We start from the raw sequence: 18,356 nt of genomic DNA, 5'->3' as shown, positions 1-18,356 counted from the left end.
CCCCTTCCCCATTATTGTCTCCATCATGGCGCCCAGCCTCTGGGGAAGGGATAGTCGAAGATGGGCAGAACTGCCCCGCGGGGCCCGCCGGGACTTGTAGTTCTGTCGCCCACGCGCCCCCGCCTGCTCCCGGCCTGAGCAGCCGGCCGTCAAACTACAACTCCCGGCGTGCCCAGACGGGCGCAACGGGAATTGGAGTCGCAGCCGACAACGCAGGGACTACAACTCCCGTCGGCAACCGCGTCACGGCGGGAGATGTAGTCCCGGCAGACCACATCTCCCGTCGGCCCGCGCGGGTGCGGGCGGTGCGCAGGCGCCGCCCACTCCCCCACCCCCACTGCACGATGGGGGATGTAGTCGCCGAGGGGGGGGAAGGCACTACAACTCCCGTCGGGCCAGAGCGACGGGGGTGCGACGCGCCGCCCGACGGAAGTTGTAGTCTCCGGCCGCCCTTGGCTCATTGCCCGAAGCGAGGGGGCGGACTACAACTCCCGGCGGGCGCAGCTGGCCCGCGCCGCCATCTTAGCGCCGGCCCCACTCTTTCTGGTAAATAGAGCTGGAGGAGAGAAAGAACGGCCTCCCCTCGCCACACCGAACCCTACCTCTTTCTCCCGCTTCCCTTTCTCTTCTTTACCCCTGCTCCCTTAGCCCTGAAGGGGTGCCGTGACGCTTCCGTGTCGAGTCTCCCCGTGAGAGGCGAGGCGGGAAGGAGAGGAGCCGCTGGGGAACCGGAGGCCGAACGGATCCGCTTCCCCCATCGAGGAGCTGGAGTGGGGGGGGGGGGGTGGGGGAGGGAAGCGCAGCGTGGGAACTGCGCAAGCGCCTGGACGCCGCAAAGCCCGACGGGAAAGCGAGGCGCCGACGAACGGCCGGCGCGCACCCATAGGCACGCCCCCTTTCCGCGCAGCACGGCGCATGCGGCCTGGCTGCGGCAGTTGGCTGATGGGAAATGTAGTCCCCACACATCCCACTGGGAAGGTTTTCTTCCTAAGACTCCCCCCCCGCCAAAACCATGCCAGTTTGCTCAAGCAATCACAGTTTGCAGTTTATTTCCCCCCCCCTCACTCACCACAACCTTTGCACTCTCCTGCTGGCGGAATCTTACCGCAGAGGGAAGGGAATCGCCTCCCTGCCCCTCCTGCTTGGCAAAGGAGGAGAGTTGCCCGAGCGCACTGGAGGAGCTGTTTACACAGCCCGCTTCCTGCCCACAGCATGAGCCGTTGCACCAGGGGCAGGAATGTGGCAGAGAAGGGAAGCAGGGTAGGTCTGCAGCGACAGTGATCCAACTGGCTCCCAGGTTTGGGAAGGTGAGCATTGCACAGCTTGTGGGCGCACAGGCTACTGGCAGAAGCCCTCGCATCTCCGCAAGGGAACCGAGCGCAGGGTAACAGTAGAGAGGTGGCTTCCTTTCCCAAAGTCTGACGACGGGGCAGCTTATTTTCTTGGAGAAAGCGAGGACTGCAGGCGCTGGAGAGTCGGAGTCGAAGCGCGTGGCGCTGGAGAAAGGCACTGCAGGTCAGGCCGTACCCGAGGAGCAGGAGAGTCGACGTCAGGAATACAAGTTTATTTTGCCGTGGCCTCCGTTGCTGAAAATGGCCAGCCTTGGGTCAGTACTGAGGAGAGGCTGCAGTCACAACTTCTTTATGACTCTTTGCAAACCAGCAGGTAGGGGAAGTGACCTGGAAAGCTACAGAAACTCCTCAGCGAATGCTATGGAACTGAACTTGTCGACGGTTTCTTCCCGCTCTCCTCCTGGCACTCAGATTGGCTGGGGAGGTGTGTCTGTGTGTGTTTGTGAGAGAGAGATGGAGAGAGCGAGACAGACTGTATTTGTGGGACTGGGACTTGAAGTAGGAACGAATACGTCTCAAGATCGATATTTTATGAATTGATTTCTCTGTAATAAACACTGCTGGTCCATCTTTTCTGTTCACCTGGGTCTTAAAATGAGGCCAACGGAAGGCTTTTTGCAGGATGTGGGAACACCTTCCACCTGAACAACTCCAGGAATATGGGGCTGAGGTATCCAGCGAATTTCATCTATCTCACCCAGTCGAATCCCACATCTCGTCCCCCCTCGCTCCCCACACACTTCAATATCCCACCCCGGGGTGATCCCACTCTCCCCCTGGAGGTTGGGGGAGGGGGAAAGAGGGCACCAAAAACTACATATGCACAGACAGTTCCCACGGTCCACCGCAGTTCACATCATCCTCCACCCAGCCCACACACACACTCTAAATGTCCTGAGAAACAAACCCTCCAGAAGTTACTGCTGGTGCTCAGCTCCCATCGGCCATGTTTCGCAATCAAGACGCGACAATGGACAGTCATGATGTGATCGAGGAAAGAAAGAGAGAGAGAGAGAGAGAGAGAGAATTGTCACGAGGAATGGCAAAGATATTTGAGGAGTGTTCAGGGTTTCTTCTCACTGTGGCCTCAGTGGGCCAAAGAAAATGGCCGCCACTCGAGCACCGCTCGTCTCCAGAACTTTCTAAAGATGGCAACCCCCGCCCCCCCAACTAGACAACGGTGGGTTCAAAATTGCCAACAAGTTGATGGCAGGCAGGTTGGCAGCTAACGCGAGTGTGGTCTCCATTCGGAGGCAGCGTGGTGGGAGTGGGTTATGGGGAGGGGTGGGGCCTTGGTGGTGTTGGGTCGTGTCGTAAACTCTCTCTTCCTCTCTCTCTCTCTTTCCCTCGCTCGTTTTATTTTCTTCGTTTTCCACGGGGTCGTCTCTTTCCTCCACCGCCCTTGGTCCCTCGGTCAGCACCCCCCCCCCCCCAATCTCTCACAAGGTCTGGAGTGAAATTTGGATGCACGCACTCTCCCCCCTCCGTCTCAAATCCGGAAAGCCTCTTCCTTGCCGTCGATGTGTCGGAGGCGCAGGTAGATGTCGGTGCCAATGCCCTGGAGGGACTGGATGACCAGGGAGCCGCTCAGGTACTCGGCGTAGGCCCTGGAGGTGGGCAGGCCAAAGCCAAACCTGCCAACAACACGGGGAGAGAGAGACAGGAGGCAGCCATCAACAGGACACACTTGCCCAGAAACACAATCCCAGGGAAGGGGCAGAGCGGGGGCAAACGGTAAAGGGGGTTTGGGTCCATTGGGACAGATTAGAGCAGGAGTCAACGGGGAGGGGTTTGGGGTCCATTGGGACGGTGTAGAGCAGGAGTGAACAGCAAGGGGTTTGGGGTCCATTGGGATGGTGCAGAGGACAGTGAAGGGGAAGGGGTTTGGGGTCCATTGGGACAGTGTGGAGCAGGAATGAACGGGAAGGGGTTTGGGGTTCATTGGGACGGTGCAGAGGGCAATGAGGAGGAAGAGGTTTGGGGTCCATTGGGACCGTGTAGAGTAGGAGTGAACGGGAAGGGGTTTGGGGTCCATTTGGACAGTGTAGAGTGGGAGGGAGCGGGAAGGGGTTTGGGGCCCATTGGGACGGTGTAGAGGGAGTGAACGGGAAGGGGTTTGGGGTCCATTGGGACAGTGCAGAACAGCAGTGAATGGGACAGGGGGTGGGGTCCATTGGGACGGTGTAGAGCGGGAGGGAACGGGAAGGGGATTGGGGTCCATTGGGACGGTGTAGAGTGGGAGTGAACAGGCAGGGGTTTGGGGTCCGTTGGGATGGCATGCTGAGAACGGCCTCGGGCTCCGTGTAGAGCGGGAGTGAACGGGAAGGTGTCGGGACACAACAGGATCAGGGATTCGTGCTGACGTACCCGTGCATGGGGCTGGACTGTCCACTGTTGACCATGTCCACCATGTTGCCCAGGATGGTGTTGACCTGGGGGTCCGGAGTGCTGCACTCGGCCGTGGTGAAGTGGTAATCCATCACTTTATCCAGGGCTTTGTGTGGAATGCCCCCTCCTCGATCCGACATCCTGGTCACGGCAGGGACAACGGCGTGGGATTTGGAGAAGGGGATAAAGGGACAACGTTTAGACCCAGAGGGAACCAGGAGCCGACGTCAGCTCCACCGTTCCGGACCAGCCCACACATTCCCAAAGATACCCCACTCCCTCCAGGGGGAACAGATCCCTCCCTGGGTCCGTCTGTGCAATGGGAGGCAGAACTCCTCGTTCCCGGAGCCCACGCCCTTCCCTGCACCACCCCCACCCCTCCCGACAGTGAAAGCTGGTGACCATCCCAACGCTGCCCCACGCCCTCAGGGTCAGCGGTCACTTTCGGGTGGCAACGTCGGAATTATTTTGTCTTGTTCCGAAAAAAAAAGGGAGCTCACCTCAACTCAGGACCTGGCACACTCATCACGTCTGGACACAAGATGGTGGGGAAGGAGGGAATGGAGATAGTGAGGGGTTGATAAATTAGTGCACAGAGAGAAGAGAGAGAAAGACACACACACACACACACACACACACAAAAGATAGAGAGACAGAGAGAGAAAAGACAGACCCAGAATCTAAATGAGAGCACACAGAAAGAGAGAGAGAAAGAAAGGAAGAGAGAAAAGAGAGAGAGAGAGAGAAAGAAGGGAGAAAGGAAGAGAGAAAAGAAAGAGAGCGAGAAAGAAAGAATGAGAAAGAGAGAGAGAGAGAGCGCGAGCAGGGAGGCCCAGAATCTCGTGTACATGGAAAGAGGGAGAGCACCCAGGGCCCCACAGTGTCAATGCTGAACACCTCCAAAGAGAGTGTTGCTGGGACCCAGGAGCTCCCTTTGAGCAGGGAGCGTGCCGTTGCACTGAGGGAGAACGAAGGCAGCATCCTCACCGGATGATGAAATCCACATCGTTGTTGGCGATGGTCACCACGATGTCGGGGACGTTGTACGGTGTGTCCAGGTGACTCTCCATGGTGGCCCTGAGGGGATACAGCACGCTCGGTTACCGGGGGCTCTGACAGACACTATCCCCTCTCCACTTCCCTCCCTCCCACACCCACACCGCTTCCGGGGGGAGGGCGGATGTCTCCCCAGGGGTGGCTGGCTTCAACGGAAATCCGGAGCACAGGCCGGGCTGAGAGAGGTGGTGGTCGATGGACCTCCTGGGAAACCACCGTCCGAGGTCACTCATCACTGCAACAGGACGGGTGAGGGGCTCTCACCCCTCCTCCCTCCCTCCCCCCACCGCCCGCTCTCTGGGACCGGGGTGTGTTAGATACACTGTCCTTTCCCCCCCCCCTCTCTCTCTGGGACCGGGGTGTGTTAGATACACTGTCCTTTCCCCCTCTCTCTCTCTGGGACCGGGGTGTGTTAGATACACTGTCCTTTCCCCCCCTCTCTCTGGGACCGGGGTGTGTTAGATACACTGTCCTTTCCCCCTTCTCTCTCTCTGGGACTGGGGTGTGTTAGATACACTGTCCTTTCCCCCTTCTCTCTCTCTGGGACCGGGGTGTGTTAGATACACTGTCCTTTCCCCCCCCTCTCTCTCTCTGGGACCGGGGTGTGTTAGATACACTGTCCTTTCCCCCCTCTCTCTCTGGGACCGGGGTGTGTTAGATACACTGTCCTTTCCCCCCCCCTCTCTGGGACCGGGGTGTGTTAGATACACTGTCCTTTCCCCCTCTCTCTCTGGGACCGGGGTGTGTTAGATACACTGTCCTTTCCCCCCCCCTCTCTCTGGGACCGGGGTGTGTTAGATACACTGTCCTTTCCCCCCAGCCCCACGGTGGGTGATGGAGCGGCAGACAGACAGACAGACAGACAGACTGACCTCATGGCGTTTTTGAGGAGCTCTGGGAGGATGTAGTCGAGGGGCATGGGGATGTAAGGGAAGCGGGCAGCGACATGCCCACTGATCCGCACCCGTGGGGCATTTCCATATTTATGCTCACACAGCCGTCTGTACACCGGGGTCAGGGGGAAAGGGGGAGAGAGAGAGAGAGATCGAGAGACAGACACACACACAGAGAGCGAGAGAGAGAGAGAGAGAGAGAGAGAGACACACACAGAGCGAGAGAGAGAGAGAGACACACACACAGAGAGACAGAGAGAGAGAGAGAGAGAGACACACACAGAGCGAGAGAGAGAGAGAGACACACACAGAGCGAGAGAGAGAGAGAGACACACACACAGAGAGACACAGAGAGAGAGAGAGAGAGAGAGAGACACAGAGAGAGAGAGAGAGAGAGACACACACAGAGCGAGAGAGAGAGAGAGACACACACACACAGAGACAGAGCGAGAGAGAGAGAGAGAGAGAGACACACACACAGAGAGACACAGAGAGAGAGAGAGAGAGAGACACACAGAGCGAGAGAGAGAGAGAGAGACACACACACACAGAGACAGAGAGAGAGAGAGAGAGAGAGACAGACAGACAGAGAGAGAGAGACACAGAGAGAGAGAGACACACAGAGAGACAGAGAGAGAGATTGACACACACAGACAGACAGAGAGAGAGAGAGCGAGAGACACAGAGAGAGAGAGACAGACAGACAGAGAGAGAGAGAGAGACACAGAGAGAGAGAGAGAGACACAGAGAGAGAGAGAGAGAGACACACAGAGAGAGAGAGAGAGAGACACACACACACACACACAGAGGGAAGGAGAGCGAGAGAGAAACACAGAGGGAAGGAGAGCGAGACAGAGAGGGAGACAGACGTACACAGAGGGGGAGAGAGAGAGAGAGAAGATGTCAGTCAGTCAATGTGAGACTGCTTCAGAGAGCACCATTACCCAATAGCTGACCCATCCGGAAGGATACTTTCGTTCCCACCCTACACGTGAGCCAACACACGAGGGTTTCTTCAAATCCTCGACCATTCAAAGGGATCCTCTGACTCAATACTATGCTCGGAGCAGGGGGTCAGGCTGCAGTCCGGCCCCCCCTTCCAGCCCCACCGAGCAGGGGGTTCACACTGCAGTCCAGTCCCCCCCTTCCAGACCCACCCTGAGCAGGGGGGGGTCACACTGCAGTCCGGCCCCCCCCTTCCAGCCCCACCCTGAGCAGGGGGGGGGGGTCACACTGCAGTCCAGCCCCCCCCTTCCAGCCCCACCCTGAGCAGGGGGTCACGCTGCAGTCCGGCCCCCACCTTCCAGCCCCACCCTGAGCAGGGGGGGTCACACTGCAGTCCGGCCGCCCCCTTCCAGCCCCACCCTGAGCCGGGGGGGTCACACTGCAGTCCGGCCCACCCTGAGCAGGGGGTCACACTGCAGTCCGGCACCCCCCCCCCCACCCCCCCTCCCTTCCAGCCCCACCCTGAGCAGCTCCTCACTGCCTTTATGGGTCAGAGTATTGAGTACAGGAGTTGGGAGGGTCATGTTGTGGCTGTATTGGTGAGGGCACCTTTGGAATATTGTGTGTGATTCCCGTCTCCCCGCGACAGGAAGGATGTCGGGAAAGGGTTCGGAAAAGATTTACCAGGATGTTGGAGGGTCGGAGCTACAGGGAGAGGCTGGGGCTGTTTTCCCTGGAGCGTCGAAGGCTGAGGGGGTGACCTTATAGAGGTTTATAACATCATGAGGGGGGGACATGGAGAGGGTAAATAGACAAGGTCTTTTCCCCCTGGGGTGGGGGAGACTGAGGGGGCGACCTTACAGTGGCTTTTAAAATCATGTTTAGGGTGAAAGTGGCACAGTGGTTAGCACTGCTGCCTCACAGCGCCAGGGACCTGGGTTCAATTCCTGACTCAGGCGACTGACTGTGTGGAGTTTGCACGTTCTCCCCGTGTCTGCGTGGGTTTCCTCCGGGTGCTCCGGTTTCCTCCCACAGTCCAAAGATGTGCGGGTCAGGTGAATTGGCCACGCTAAATTGCCCGTAGTGTTAGGTAAGTGGTAAATATAGGGGGTCTGGGTGGGTTGCGCTTCGGCGGGTCGGTGTGGACTTGTTGGGCCAAAGGGCCTGTTTCCACATTGTAAGTAATCTAATCTAATCAAAGGACAGATTTTTTTTTCTCCTGGGGTGGGGGAGTCCAGAACTAGAGGGACCTAGGTTCAGGGGGAGAGGGGAAAGATTTAAAAACCTGCAACTTTTTCCCCCCAGAGGGTGGTGGGTGTGTGGGACGAGCTGCCAGAGGAAGTGGTGGGGGCTGGGGGCAACGCCAACATTGAAAAGGGGGATGGGGAGGGGAACAGGAAGGGTTTAGAGGGAGAGGGGCTGGCGAACAGGGACTGGGTTAGATTAGGGATATCTGGGTCAGCACGGACAGGGTGGGGCCGAAGGGCCTGTTTCGGTGCTGTACATCTCCATGACTCTATCTGGGCACCACACCTTAGGAAGGATATATTGCCATGGAGTCGGGGGTCAATTTTGAGGAGAGATTCAACAAGCATAGCCCATTTTCTCTCCAAGTAAGAGGCGACTTGATTTAAGTCTTCAAAAATATCAACGGGAATAAACAGGGTGGATAAGTCATCTTGACTGGTTCGCGACGGGGACAATCACCGGAGAATTCAGGCCAGACCGTTCAGGAGAGATGCTCGGACGCGATTCTCACACACCAAGGAGGGGAGGGCGTGTGAGGGGTCCGCAATTCTGCCCCACAAATGGCAGCCATCAGTCACTCTCAATCTGAAAAGGGCTAAAATGGTCGTTGGAGCCAAGGGCCAAAGGCCTTAGGTCGAGGGTCAGCCACGTTCCTGTCGCGGAGCTCGATTCGCCTCCTCCTGTTCCCGTCCCACGCTGCCTTGGGCTCCGGGGAGAACCTTTCCGGAAGGTTCTCAGAATCCCGGCCTCCACAGTCATCCTCAACCCCCCCACCCCCACCCCCATCCGTTGCGAGATACTCCTGAAAATAAAGCCTGGCCCCTGCCCATAGAGCCCGGGAAAGGCCGCAGGATGGAGGTCTTCTGAACGGACATTCCAGCCATTACTGCCATCTCCCCGCGCCCCACCCCCAACACTTTGCCCACAAGCACGCGCCCCCCACCCCCCCCACCGAAAGGTCATGTTTGTCTAACTGCTTCCCACCCACAACCCCCACACACCCACCAAATCCTCCCCCCCCCCCCCCCCCGGGTCACCATATACAGGCCGCAGACGTCAACCTCCTCGGCGGCCATTTTGCCCCCCTCACGGGAAGGCGGGCACCTGTTTGCCCCTCCTCAAACACAGTCCTGAGTTTGGGCCCCTCCTGGTGAGGGGTAGACAGGAGTGACACCTAAGAGTCAGTCCCACCTCCTACCAGGTCACCGTGTACAGACCCCCCCCGAATGCCATCCTCCTCGGCGGCCATTTTGTCCCCTCACAGGAAGGCGGGCGCCTCAAATGCAGTCCTGAACTTGGGCCCTTCCTGGTGAGGGGTGGGCAGGAGTGACAGCAAAGAGTCAATCCACCTCTTCCCGCGTTGCCGTGTACAGACCCCAAATGCCTTCCTCCTCAGCGGCCATTTTGTCCCCTCACGGGAAGGGGAGGCAGGCACCTGTTTGCCCTCCTGGTGTGGGGGCATTTGGGGAGGGGGGGGGGGAAGAACATGTGTGACCCTTCCCCCACAAATGCACCCCTCTGACCCTCCGATCACTGCCAACACCCAACCCGCCCCACGATGCCAAACCGGCCTTACCTGGCAAAATCCACCCACTTCTCGATGATCTTCTTGGGCGAGAGACGGGTACAGATGATGCCAACGAAGTCGGGCTGGAAGGGAACATTCAAGGGAGGGTGGGGCGGGGGGGGTAAGGCAGAGGGGTTAGACGGGGTTATGACAAGTCATGTGCTGCCCAACCCCACCCAACATTCCCCCTCGCCCCACCCCCCCAAACCAGTCACATGCCATAGCCAGCGTTTCTGCTGCCACCCAGTAGGGGGACCTGGCGGAGGTGGGTATTGGACGACAGGAGGCCTGACCACCCCCAGGCTCTCCGCGAGGGGAGTGGGATTCGGGGTGGACACAACACAGGCAGAAATTGGAGGCTAATTGCGCCACTCTGCCCCACGTCAAATCAGTCCAGTGTCCATTCATCATGGGAGGGGGTGGGTTCCATTGGTATGGTATAGAGCGGGAGCGAACGGGAAGGGGTTTGGGATTGGGGTTGGTGTAGAGCGGGAGTGAGCGGGAAGGGGTTTGGGATTAGGGATGGAGTGGAGCGGGAGTGAACGGGAAGGGGTTTGGGATTGGGGACGGTGACGAGCGGGTGTGAACGGGAAGGGGTTTGGGATTGGGGACGGTGTGGAGCGGGAGTGAACGGGAAGGGGGTCTGGGTTCCGTTGGGACGGTGCACAGCGGGATTGCGGTTCTCCGTCCCTGGCGCCGACTCACTGCGCTTACCCGGTCCTCATGGAGCGCAAGATGGTGGGTCGCCAACATCCGCATCCCCAGCCGCGACGTCAGAGTCTTGTCCAGAAACAAGCGAATGACAGCCTCATCCTACAGAGGGCAACAAGGTCATACCCAAATGGTGAAGGGGACAGCGCAAGGTAGCCGTGAACTCGCGGGGGTCCGATCGCCAGTCAAGAGTTTAGGTCTCCCCTTCCCCGACCCCATCGGGGAAGCAGCCAGGCTCTCTCTTACTGCCCGGAAAACGAAATGCCACAGCCAGGGGGAGATAAACCAGTGCCCCGAACCGAGGAAAGGTGCCACACAGACACCCAAGGCATGCTCGGGTGCGTCTGCCGGTGCCCACCTCCGCCACTTCCACCCAAATCCCAGAGGCCGGAGGGACAAAACGGGAAGGGTTTCCCAAGAGAGGGGCCGACCGGAAAGACGAAAGGGGGGAGAGGCAAACCAAGCACCCACAATGTTTCTCTTTCAAAGGAGTAGCAGCCCCATGGACAGAGGGGGTGGGGCCGCAGGAGCCAGAGGGATGGCTTTTGAGGCCAGGGTCTCGGCTCCTCCCGTTGTCTCGATGCCCCGCCCCGAGGGGTTTCCGAATCCACTCCCACCGCGAGCCTGTCGCGCGAGACCGTCAACCGCAGGGGCTGAGGCCGGTGTGACCCGCGAGACGGAGGGGAGGGGTGGCACCGGGCCTGCGCCTCACCTTGACGTGCTTACGGCTCTCCCGGAAGCCTTCCGCCAGGTGGGTGACCACGTCCTTGTGGTCGTCGAGGAGTTGCTGAAGCAGCTGGCAGTACAGGCCTTCCACCTCGTGGTTCTCGATCTGTAAGGCGGCAGCGAGAGAGAGAGAGAGAGAGAGAGAGAGATGGGATGAGAGAGACACCCCCAGCCCTGCCGTCACTGCCTCTATCCCGATTGGCTTCGATGGCCGTCCTCGCACCAGGAGCAATGCCACCGGAGGGCCGCGCAGCATTCCTGTTCCCCCCACCACCCCCCACGCTCACGTCGCCAGCAGCGTCACTACTCACCGGAGGGAACTCACTGAGCTTTTGGAAGGCTCGAATGTACAACTCATGCTGCGGGAGGGGGAAGAGGGAGACAGGCATAGAGAGAGAGAGAGAGAGAGAGAGATCGGAGTGAGTACGGGGAGACCAGAGCACAGGCCCGACGCAGAGCACACGGCCACACACCCAGCCCAGCGACAGCCCCTAAAGGCACAAGGGACTGTCGAGGGAGCCCCCGCACTGTGGGAGGGTCGGCGCCGAGGGAGCCCCCGCACTGTGGGAGGGTCGGCGCCGAGGGAGCCCCGCACTGTGGGAGGGTCGGCGCCGAGGGAGCCCCCGCACTGTGGGAGGGTCGGCGCCGAGGGAGCCCCGCACTGTGGGAGGGTCGGCGCCGAGGGAGCCCCGCACTGTGGGAGGGTCAGCGCCGAGGGAGCCCCGCACTGTGGGAGGGTCAGGGCTGAGGGAGCCCCGCACTGTGGGAGGGTCGGCGCCGAGGGAGTCCCGCACTGTGGGAGGGTCAGGGCTGAGGGAGCCCCGCACTGTGGGAGGGTCAGCGCCGAGGGAGCCCCCGCACTGTGGGAGGGTCAGCGCCGAGGGAGCCCCCGCACTGTGGGAGGGTCGGCGCCGAGGGAGCCCCCGCACTGTGGGAGGGTCGGCGCCGAGGGAGCCCCCGCACTGTGGGAGGGTCGGCGCCGAGGGAGCCCCGCACTGTGGGAGGGTCTGCTCCATTTATAATGTGACGGAGGTGAATACAAAGTTTTGGTACGTCCCACTCACCACCTGCAGAATGGTCGGATTACAGCCCAGAATGAAGGGGAGATTTCGAATACTCTTGATCCTGTGTGCAATCCGGACTGGCAGCTCTTTGTGCAGGTAGCGGGCACTTTTCTACAATTCCCAGACAACAGAGAAAATCATATGTAGGCAAATGCAACACCAAAAACCCCAGTCTAATCCCGCTCTCCCCCTCACTCCCCGCTCCCTTTAATATCCCACCCAGTCTAATCCCGCTCTCCCCCTCACTCCCCACTCCCTTTAATATCCCACCCAGTCTAATCCCGCTCTCCCCCTCACTCCCCGCTCCCTTTAATATCCCACCCAGTCTAATCCCACTCTCCCCCTCACTCCCCGCTCCCTTTAATATCCCACCCAGTCTAATCCCACTCTGCCCCCTCACTCCCTTTAATATCCCACCCAGTCTAATCCCACTCTGCCCCCTCACTCCCTTTAATATCCCACCCAGTCTAATCCCACTCTGCCCCCTCACTCCCTTTAATATCCCACCCAGTCTAATCCCACTCTGCCCCCTCACTCCCTTTAATATCCCACCCAGTCTAATCCCCCTCCCTCCCTGTCATATGCCACTCACTTTCTCCCCAACAGTGGGGATGTCCCTATGTTTGTACTCGCCCCAGGTACGTTCTCCCTTGCTTCTATGGACACACACACACGGACACACACACGGACACACTGACACACGAGGTGACTGACGTACCAGGAGGTGTGATCCGTCCGGGGATTTGCCAGCGTACAGCATCGTTGTGGGTGTCAGACGCACAGATGCCTGTGGAGACACAAGCAAGGAACATCCTGAGTTCCCTGCCTTTCTCCAACACTCCGGCCGGATTCCAACATCATCACCGCACCATGTCTCTCTCTATCCCCAGCACAACCCACAGCAGGAAGGAATAAATCCGAGGGGGGAGGGTGAGAGCGGAGAGCGAGAAGAGAGACCGCGCAATCGAGTGCGCGGGAAAGCGCATGAGTGAGCGAGAAAGGGGGAAGAGCGCATGAAAGCGAGAGCGCGCGAGTGAGAGAGAGTGACGAGGCGCGAGAGATTCCCGAGACTGGGCAGTGGCTCCCATGCAACTTTTGTCAATCCGACTGCGTTTGCCCCTTGTTCTTCAGGGGCCAGCGATAGTTGGCACGTTGGGAGTACACCAGGAATCCTTCGAGTGTGGAAAACTCCAAAAGGATTGGAAAACTGCCAGAAGGCACACCCTCAATTCCAAAAAGGGAATTTTTTCCACACACACTCTCTCGCTGTCTCTCATACACACACACACACACGTCTACTGATGAATTAGCACTTGAAGGTTTGCTCAATATCAGTTCAGTCGCACGACACTAACCTATTGCTTTTAATTCTGTGTCTTATGGTCCTGCTCCACAACTACCTGATGAAGGAGCAGCGTTTCGAAAGCTAGTGCTTCCAAATAAACCTGTTGGACTATAACCTGGCGTTGTGTGATTTTTAACTCGGTCCAACACCGGCTCCCCCACATCATATGAGGCACATTTGAGGTCTGTACTCTACGGAGTTTAGAAGGAGGAGGTGGGGGGGGGGATTCCAATTGAAACATACAGAATACTGAATGGCCTGGACAGACTGGATGTTGGGAAGATGAGACTGGGACCTGAGGGCATTGCTTGAGAGTCAAGGGAAGACCTTTTAGAATGGGGATAAGGAAAAGTCTCTTCAGCCAGAGAGTGGGGGGTCTGTGGAATTCATTGCCGTAGAGGGCAGGTCACAGAGTATAGTTAAGATGGAGATAGAGAGGTTCTTGAGAGTCAAGGGTTACGGGGAGAAAGCAGGAGAATGGGATTGAGAAACTTATCAGCCATGACTGAATGGCGGAACAGATTTGATGGGCCAAGTGGCCTCATTTCTGCTCATGTATGTGATGGAAAGAGGGGGAAGTGGGATGGGGTGAAGGGAGCAAGGAATGGGAGGGGTACACCTTAAGGGAGTGGCGTGTTACCTTCTCAGCCGCACTGTCGATCAGAGACTGGTTGTAGAAGGAGCTAACAGCCTTGGACCGCTCCTTCGCTACCTCGTGGTGGTGGTGGTGGTGATGGTGGTAATGGTCGCTGGCCGATGTGGACCTCCATCGAGGGGAGTTGGGAGCCAGCAGGAAGCTCAGGGACACCCGGGCCCGGCCTGTTGGTCCTCCCCCTCCTCCTACCATCTTCATCATCATCAACATCGTCATCTTCTCGATGTCCTGTCCAACCTCACCCAAGTCAAGTCAGAGCCAGCTCTACGAAACCGCAATCAAGGGGGGTCCCAGAATATTGCCACAGGTACAAATCAATAGTTAAACCCTGAACCCAGCGAATCAACACTCACCCTCAACCCTGCGGGAATCCGCACTGACCACCATGCCCCAAAGCTGGAGCCTGAACGGTTAACCACCTCCCAAATACTGAGGGATCCCACAGTCTCCCCCCGACACCCCACAAACCTCGGGTTACAAGAGTCAGTCCAACCTCTGGGGGAGCAAGGAATAACTCCAAAACCTGGGGATACAGATCAACCCCAACGCCCCCCCAAAACCTGGGGATACACAACTTAATACAACACAGACACCCACCCGAAATCCTGGAGATACAAGGATCAACCCCAATCCCGGAGATACAAGGATCAACCCCAATCCTGGGGATACAAGGATCAACCCTAATCCCCAATCCTGGAAATACAAAGATCAACCCTAACCCCCAATCCTGGGGATACAGGGATCAACCCCAATCCTGGAAATACAAGGATCAATCCCAATCCCCAATCCTGGAGATACAAGGATTGACCCCAATCCTCAATCCTGGGGATACAAGGATCAACCCCAATCCCCAATCCTTGAGATACAAGGATCAACCCCAATCCCCAATTCTGGAGTTACAAGGACCAACCCCAATTCCCCAATCCTGGAGATACAGGGATCAATCCCAATTCCCCAATCCTGGAGTTACAAGGACAACCCCAATTCCCCAATCCTGGAGATACAAGGATCAATCCCAATTCCCCAATCCTGGAGATACAGGGATCAACCCCAATTCCCCAATCCTGGAGATACAGGGATCAACCCCAATTCCCCAATCCTGGAGATACAAGGACCAACCCTAATCCCCCAATCCGGGAGATACAAGGATCAATCCCAATTCCCCAATCCTGGAAATACAAGGATCAACCCCAAACCTGGAGATACAAGGACCAACCCTAATCCCCCAATCCTGGAGATACAAGGATCAACCCTAATCCCCCAATCCTGGAGATACAATGATCGACCCCAATCCCCAATCCTGGAAATACAAGGATCAACCCCAATCCTGGAGATACAAGGATCAATCCCAATCCCCCAATCCTGGAAATACAAGGATCAACCCCAATCCCCAATCCTGGAGATCCAGGGATCAACCCCAATTCCCCAATCCTGGAGATCTAGGGATCAACCCCAATTCCCCAATCCTGGAGATACAAGGACCAATCCCAATCCTGGAGATACAAGGATCAACCCCAATCCCCCAATCCTGGAGTTACAAGGATCAATCCCAATTTCCCAATCCTGGAGTTACAAGGATCAACCCCAATTCCCCAATCCTGGAGTTACAAGGACCAACCCCAATCCCCCAATCCTGGAGATACAAGGATCAACCCCAATCCCCCAATCCTGGAGTTACAAGGATCAACCCCAATTCCCCAATCCTGGAGTTACAAGGACCAACCCCAATTCCCCAATCCTGGAGTTACAAGAACCAACCCCAATCCTGGAGTTACAAGGACCAACCCCAATTCCCCAATCCTGGAGTTACAAGGACCAATCCCAATCCCCCAATCCTGGAGTTACAAGGATCAATCCCAATTCCCCAATCCTGGAGTTACAAGGATCAACCCCAATCCCCCAATCCTGGAGATACAGGGATCAATCCCAATTCCCCAATCCTGGAGATACAAGGACCAATCCCAATCCCCCAATCCTGGAGTTACAGGGATCAATCCCAATTCCCCAATCCTGGAGTTACAAGGACCAACCCCAATTCCCCAATCCTGGAGTTACAAGGACCAACCCCAATCCCCCAATCCTGGAGATACAGGGACCAACCCCAATCCCCCAATCCTGGAGATACAGGGATCAACCCCAATTCCCCAATCCTGGAGTTACAAGGACCAACCCCAATCCCCCAATCCTGGAGTTACAGGGATCAACCCCAATCCCCCAATCCTGGAGTTACAAGAACCAACCCCAATCCTGGAGTTACAAGGACCAACCCCAATTCCCCAATCCTGGAGTTACAAGGACCAATCCCAATCCCCCAATCCTGGAGTTACAAGGATCAATCCCAATTACCCAATCCTGGAGTTACAAGGACCAACCCCAATTCCCCAATCCTGGAGTTACAAGGACCAACCCCAATCCCCCAATCCTGGAGATACAGGGACCAACCCCAATCCCCCAATCCTGGAGATACAGGGATCAACCCCAATTCCCCAATCCTGGAGTTACAAGGACCAACCCCAATCCCCCAATCCTGGAGTTACAGGGATCAACCCCAATCCCCCAATCCTGGAGTTACAGGGATCAACCCCAATCCCCCAATCCTGGAGTTACAAGGATCAACCCCAATCCTGGAGTTACAAGGACCAACCCCAATCCCCCAATCCTGGAGATACAGGGACCAACCCCAATCCCCCAATCCTGGAGATACAGGGATCAACCCCAATTCCCCAATCCTGGAGATACAAGGACCAACCCCAATCCCCCAATCCTGGAGTTACAAGGATCAACCCCAATCCTGGAGTTACAAGGACCAACCCCAATCCCCCAATCCTGGAGATACAGGGACCAACCCCAATCCCCCAATCCTGGAGATACAGGGATCAACCCCAATCCCCCAATCCTGGAGATACAGGGATCAACCCCAATTCCCCAATCCTGGAGATACAGGGACCAACCCCAATCCCCCAATCCTGGAGATACAGGGATCAACCCCAATTCCCCAATCCTGGAGATACAGGGATCAACCCCAATTCCCCAATCCTGGAGATACAGGGACCAACCCCAATCCCCCAATCCTGGAGATACAGGGACCAACCCCAATCCCCCAATCCTGGAGTTACAAGGACCAATCCCAATTCCCCAATCCTGGAGTTACAAGGACCAACCCCAATCCCCCAATCCTGGAGTTACAAGGACCAACCCCAATCCCCCAATCCTGGAGTTACAAGGACCAACCCCAATTCCCCAATCCTGGAGTTACAAGGACCAACCCCAATCCCCCAATCCTGGAGTTACAAGGACCAACCCCAATTCCCCAATCCTGGAGTTACAAGGACCAACCCCAAACCCCAATCCTGGAGATACAGGGACCAACCCCAATTCCCCAATCCTGGAGTTACAAGGATCAACCCCAATCCCCCAATCCTGGAGTTACAAGGACCAAGCCAAACCTCCTCCAACTCAGCAAATGCAGCCAGTCTGGAAATAAACAAAGTGCAGGAGGTCAAACAAGCCTTGAGGTGACCTTGGGTGCCAAGGTGACCCTCACTGGCCCCATTGGCGCAGCACACAGAGCCTAAGGGCTTCAAGCAGAGACCAGGCAGCAACTCCAACTCTTCCTGTTCCCACTGCTCCTACATTGGGTCAAGGGGGCCATATTAGGTCGACCTTTCACCTTCGACCCAAACACTGAGGGGAGGGGGTGGGGTGGGGTGGGGTGGTGGGAGGGCCACGTACACCGTGAATCGTGACGTTACATGGGAGCCAGAGGTGGTGACCAATCGCCGGCGGCGACCCCGCATATTAATGAGAGGGGGGCGGCGCGAGCGGCGGCGGATTGGCCCAATCAGCAGGCACGTCACGCGCGTTCACGCGGCGTGACGCCAAGGGTGGGCGGGGATGGAACGGGGTCGTCCAATCAAGAGGGGCAGGAAGCGGCCCGGCGGTAGAGGCGGGGAATATGGCACGGGCTCGGCCAATCACAGCAACGGCACTGGACAACAAAAGGCACGCGAAGCACCGCCTCTCGTTCGGTGGGAATGACGTCACTGGCTCGTCTCCACCAATCAGCGGGGACATCTCTGTCGATTACTAAAATACCTAAGGGGGGGTAAGGGGGGATGACGAAGGGCGCGATTGGGCGACGCTCGCCGACAGGCTCCACCAATCGTCAGAGTCATTGTTGCATATGATTAGCGGATGACATAAGGGGGCGGCTATTTCGTGAGTGGGCAGGGCACGACGGCGGGATCAGCCAATCAGCGTAGGCGGTCCAGCGTCTTTGTTAAGGTGACGTATTAGAGACGGCGAAATTGGGGCGTCAGCGGGGAGCGGCGTCCGGTTTCACCAATCAGCGGGGTCATATCTGCATAGCGCTCGCGCTTGACGCGAAGGCGTGACTAAATATGGAA

General features: G+C 57.4%; 1 protein-coding gene across 1 annotated transcript; it reads right to left on the bottom strand.

Annotated features, from left to right (window-relative positions):
- Nucleotides 1-2,333: 2,333 nt before the first annotated feature.
- LOC132808882 (3-methyl-2-oxobutanoate dehydrogenase [lipoamide] kinase, mitochondrial-like) lies at nucleotides 2,334-17,645 on the bottom strand. Its single transcript, XM_060822300.1, has 12 exons — nucleotides 17,397-17,645; nucleotides 13,936-14,214; nucleotides 12,669-12,737; nucleotides 11,951-12,061; nucleotides 11,198-11,245; nucleotides 10,873-10,992; nucleotides 10,164-10,262; nucleotides 9,459-9,532; nucleotides 5,669-5,797; nucleotides 4,728-4,817; nucleotides 3,720-3,881; nucleotides 2,334-2,986 (listed from the first exon to the last, which is right to left on the bottom strand). Exons 2-12 carry the CDS (start codon nucleotides 14,164-14,166, stop codon nucleotides 2,842-2,844), a joined length of 1,278 nt encoding a protein of 425 aa, XP_060678283.1. The 5' UTR covers nucleotides 14,167-14,214; nucleotides 17,397-17,645; the 3' UTR covers nucleotides 2,334-2,841.
- Nucleotides 17,646-18,356: the final 711 nt, after the last annotated feature.

This window comes from Hemiscyllium ocellatum, assembly GCF_020745735.1.
Source record: "Hemiscyllium ocellatum isolate sHemOce1 chromosome 41 unlocalized genomic scaffold, sHemOce1.pat.X.cur. SUPER_41_unloc_9, whole genome shotgun sequence".
Classification (NCBI taxonomy): domain Eukaryota; kingdom Metazoa; phylum Chordata; class Chondrichthyes; order Orectolobiformes; family Hemiscylliidae; genus Hemiscyllium; species Hemiscyllium ocellatum.
This window is presented reverse-complemented; position numbering and strand designations above follow the sequence as displayed.